The sequence below is a fragment of the Galeopterus variegatus genome, unplaced genomic scaffold, assembly GCF_000696425.1.
Source record: "Galeopterus variegatus unplaced genomic scaffold, G_variegatus-3.0.2 Scaffold2506, whole genome shotgun sequence".
Taxonomy (NCBI): Eukaryota; Metazoa; Chordata; class Mammalia; order Dermoptera; family Cynocephalidae; genus Galeopterus; species Galeopterus variegatus.
The window spans coordinates 256,542-261,495 of NW_007728617.1; the positions used below are offsets into that span (position 1 = coordinate 256,542).

Below are 4,954 nucleotides of genomic sequence, written 5' to 3' on the forward strand. Positions count from 1 at the left end.
ACCACACTCAGCCAGTGAGCGAACCGGCCATCCCTATATGGGACCCGAACCCGGGGCCTTGGTGTTATCAGCACCGCACTCTCCCGAGTGAGCCACGGGCCAGCCCTGCATAATCAATTATGATTCAATTTAAAAAAAGGGAAAAAAAAGATTAAAAATGCACACATGTGTAAGTGTTCACATAGCAGTAGCAATGGTTGAAGATCCTCTTTTTCTTTAAGATTTGAGCAAAGAGCCTTCTGAAAAGAACTCTAAAAATCACTACCTCAGAAGCAAAAGTTGCTACTAAATACCACAGAGCCAAACCCAGGGTGAAAATCTAAACACTCAGAAAAGAGCAAAAGGTTGTATCTTTAAACCTATCGATTGTGGGCGGATGGATGGATAGACATAAAGCACTTACCCAAGTCCATCTACTGTTCATTATGAGGCATTTTTGCTAGATTTGCAACTGTAGGATTTGAAGTATGTGCCCAGAAGATACAACTACGTATTGTCAGCACCACACTCAGCCAGTGAGCGAACCGGCCATCCCTATATGGGATCCGAACCCGTGGCCTTGGTGTTATCAGCACCGCACTCTCCCGAGTGAGCCACAGGCCGGCCCCTTACAACTACGTATTGAAGGGGGAAAAAAAACCCTAAAACTTTATTTTTGTATAGGCCCTCACAGTTTTCTTCTTTTTTGAAATTATTACTTGCTGTGATCACAGAGTAAGCTGTACACTATTATGTATCCAGGTGTGGTCTTACCCTTCGCGTTGGCCCATTCTCTGTGCTTGGTTCCTCTGGCTTTCCAAATACATAGCCTCTGCCTGCAGGTCCTGCACTGACCAGGGCTGAGTCCAAAGGTTTAGGAGCTTGTGGCCAACAGCCTGGCATCCGAACACATTGAGATGGGTAGACAGGAGAAGGGCCCCTAAATGGCGGTCGGATGGGATCCATCGAAAGGCTGTAGAGGACACAGGTGCTGATCCTGTTCTGATTAACTACCTGCCAGCATTTTTAAAAGATTAAAGATTCAGAATTGTTTTCTTTTTCCTTCAAGACAAACTCACAAAGCATTAAAAAATTACTTTGAGTCAGACCAGTGATACCATCTTCTATAACACGCTCACTTTAAAAGCTTCTATGTGAGCCTGTAATATTCTAAACACCCTCCATCAGCAATCCCGCAGAGGTCCAAGCTCTCCTTGAACTTACATATATTTTCTACTGAAACAGCCTCTGAGAGAACTCAGTCCTATAAGTTAACTGCCGGTTATAGAAGAAAGCAATTTTCATGTTATGAATGTGATTTTGGTTTATAAACACATTTACAGTGAACATAACCATATCATAAAATTATACTGTCTAGTTGGTTAAAGTGCAGTGTTACAATACCAAGATCAAGGGTTTGGATCCCTATAGCGGCCAGCCATCAAAAAAAAAAAAAAAAAAAGAGAGAGAGAGATAAAATTATACTGTCAGTAAATATTTATGGGTTTGCTTTGTTATTGGCTTCTCTTTTTTATGTCAGAGTCCTAATTTTCTCCCAGTCTAGAATCACATTAAACTCATCTCCTTGTTCTCTTCAGTTGCTTCTCTGAATCTTTATCCAATTCCTTTAAAACTCTTCTTTCAAACTTTACCAGAACTGAGGTCTCTAGGGTACAGAGCCTTCCTACTTTGAGCCTACAATACCTGGTGAATCTCACAGGTCACATTTAACATCCTTTTTTCCCCCAGGAAACGAGGGATGAGACTCTCTCCCTCACTTCCCTAATCTAAGGTCCACCAGGCCTCTTCAAAATCACTTTATAAACTATAGATTTCAGGACTCCCTCTTTATGGAGCGCCTTTCATTGTCCTGATTTGCCTCTGATCCCTGAAGAATCTTTCTTAACTGGAAAGTAATAAGCCTCTTAACTTTTGAAAACCTGTCTTAAGTATTAGCTACAGAGTAGGGAAATCAGGCCATGCATAAAAAGACCAGCACATAATTCCTAAGTCAACAGTATGGGTGGAAATAGTTCAAGAACCTGCAAAACTTTCTAAATTAAACTACCGTCTTTTACACTATAAAGGTAGGATTAAGTTTTCCCCTTTAATTGCTACAGCCCCCTTTTTCAGTTAGCTGGTACTCTGTTCACACCTCCCCAACACCACCCGAAGAATCCAGAACAATCAGTCGCCTAACTGGTACATACTGAGAGGTGCTGTAACACCTACCAATTACAGGATTTCTGGAATCCTCTTTCTCCACCCTTCCTTCAACCCCATCATGACTTCTATAGATGCAGGTACCTCCTCCAGAAAGCCCTCCCTTAACATAGATGTCCTCCTTTGAACAGTTAGCACATACCTGGCTGACTTAAAGGAGTGGGCAGGGTCCCAGGGCAGGCTAGGCCTCCTCCTCCTCCTCCTCTCCCAGTGCGCGCTCTGCGCTGGGGCACCAGGACCGGGGCCTAACCCGAAGCCAGGAGCCTGAAGGCAAGTCCCACCCTCTCCACCCGAGAAAAGTACCTTTCCCCAAACTCACAGCTCTCCTACGGGCCTGCCCACTGTTTCCGCCCAAATAACACGCCCACCCCCACCCTCCTAGGGCCTCAACCTTCCCACCTTTTCGAGGTCCTGCGTTCCTCCCACACCCCCAGCCTCAAATAACGACTTCCTGCCCCCGCCCCACCCAAGCGCCCACAGCAACTTGCGCCCCTTCTTTGGGCAGGGTGGTGAGGGGGGCGGACCGGGGGGAGCCGGGAGGGCCGCCTCACCACTCTGTGCCTGAGCAAAAGCCCACCCCCGCCTGCACCAGACCGGCTCTGGCTGTCCAGGTTTGAGCCCCGTCCTCACACCTGGGCGGGGAACTTGGTCCGGCTCTGCTAGGCCTGAAGAGAACAACTCGCTCAACCCTCAGGCCCACAAAGGACTCACATGCTCCAGGCTCCAACTTCCGGCCCAGGGGGGCGGGGGCCTGAGCCCACTGGCCAAACGACGTGGCACTCACAAGATCCAGGCTTTTCATTGGCTCGTTTGCAAAAAAGAGACTCGCCTTGTCCGGCGGCCTCGCTCTACAGAGTTCATCCCGAGGAGGTGTTAGAAGCTGTAAGTGAACGTGTGCGTTACGTTTTTGAGATCTTGACTCCCTTCCTGCGGGCAACTCCTGTAAACAGGTTCGGCTTATACGCTCATGTTGACGTTGACTTGCCCCATCCCTCCCGCTTAGAGGATATAGGCATATAGGTGGTAAACAGGAAACATTAAGTTTGAATTCGCATTTAAACACCTAATTATGGAATGTCTGCACATCACTTTCCTTACATATAAAATAGGGATAAAAGCATCCATTCATGGGGTCGTAGGGAAATGTACAAACATTAATGAGATAATGTATGTAAAATACTTAGCACAAGGAGAAAATGACCCGCAATAAATGTTGCTTTTTATTATTGATTGATGTCTAAATCTGTGAGCCAAGAAGAGTTTTCATCAAACTATATAAAATTATTAGCGGTTAATCCTCCAATTACAGAATATTTTCACCCAAAGGAAGATTTCTCTCCCTTTCCCAACCATTCTGGCAAATAACCCCAGGTTTTATGAGGTGGTTGGGGTCAAGTTTCTGGAAGCTTTGGCTGATGCTGTAGAGATGTCCAAATAGGACTAGAGAAGGATCGACCTTACCTTTCCCAGGATATCCCATGCCTTATTTTAATCCATACATTCAAGGACTGTCCTCTCCTTCCTGAATGAGTATAGAATCTGAAAACAATTGGAGCAGGGTGATTTCCAAGGGAGGAATCTAATTGGCAGTATGCCCCTTCGCTGACTAGGACTGTCCTCTCCTTCCTGAATGAGTATAGAATCTGAAAACAATTGGAGCAGGGTGATTTGCAAGGGAGGAATCTAATTGGCAGTATGCCCCTTCGCTGACTGTAGACATTGTTTAACATAATAGTTCAAACATTGTAACTTCCTCTACTGCACAACCATCATAACTTAAAATTTTACGGTGTTATGTTACAGACAGAATTCTCTACTGCCTACGCAAACATTTAGATGCAAGTGCACTCAACATCAGTTATACAAACTGTTCTGTAACCTTGATGAAATCCCAGCTCCCTGTCCTTTTAGGAATTCCAACCAAACCTTGCATCAAAAATTCATCTGACACACATGAAAAAGTATTTTAGTGGCAGGATCAGCAAATCTTCTAGTTGAAGTAACACAACAGTAATTCTCACATGATTTTCTGAACAAGTCTGTTTTGGAATCGAAACCAAGACCACCATATAAGGGTATACATATTGGGTTCCCTAGATTTCTATATCCTGTTCATGCAAGAGTAGGCGACATCTGTACAGTATTTCTAGCCAATCCATATGTCATGAATATTACTTATCTCACTAAAGGAAAATCCATATAGTCTCAGTGTTGATTTGAGATAAAGATGGCTGAAACTTTTTGAAACACAGGCATCTGTTTGAATCTTTCAAAAGCTAATCAACCTCTCCTGGAGTTTATATTCCCTATCAGGGTGCATCAATTGTTAATTAACCATCCCTAAGATATCAATAAAAACAGAACACACAATATTTTCACCATAAAAAAATAATAAGTATGTGAGGTGGTGGATATGTTTAATTAGTTTGCTTTAATCATTCCACAGTGTGAAAATATATCAAAACATCACATTGTACTCCATAAATATATACAATTATTTGTCATTAAAAAGAAAAGAGGGGTTGGCTGGTTAGCTCAGATGGTTGGAGCATGGTGTTATAACACCAAGGTCAAAAGTTTGGATCCCCACACTGCAGCCACCAAAAAAAAAAAAAAAGAAGAAGAAAGAAAAATAACACACACATATCACTATCTAAGATAAAGTTTTTTTTTTTTTTTTAAAAAAGATGACCGGTAAGGGGATCTTAACCCTTGACTTGGTGTTGTCAGCACCACGCTCACCCAGTGAGCA

At 43.6% G+C, this 4,954-nt stretch overlaps 1 protein-coding gene across 1 annotated transcript in view; it reads right to left on the bottom strand.

Annotated features, from left to right (window-relative positions):
• PIWIL2 (piwi-like RNA-mediated gene silencing 2) overlaps window positions 1–2,421 on the bottom strand; it is a 76,310-nt gene extending 73,889 nt beyond the window's left edge. The window contains 2 exon segments of the mRNA XM_008582051.1: window positions 754–993; window positions 2,345–2,421. Coding sequence (XP_008580273.1) covers window positions 754–945 — 192 coding nt within the window. The 5' untranslated portion in view covers window positions 946–993; window positions 2,345–2,421.
• Between the last annotated feature and the right edge of the window lie 2,533 nt (window positions 2,422–4,954).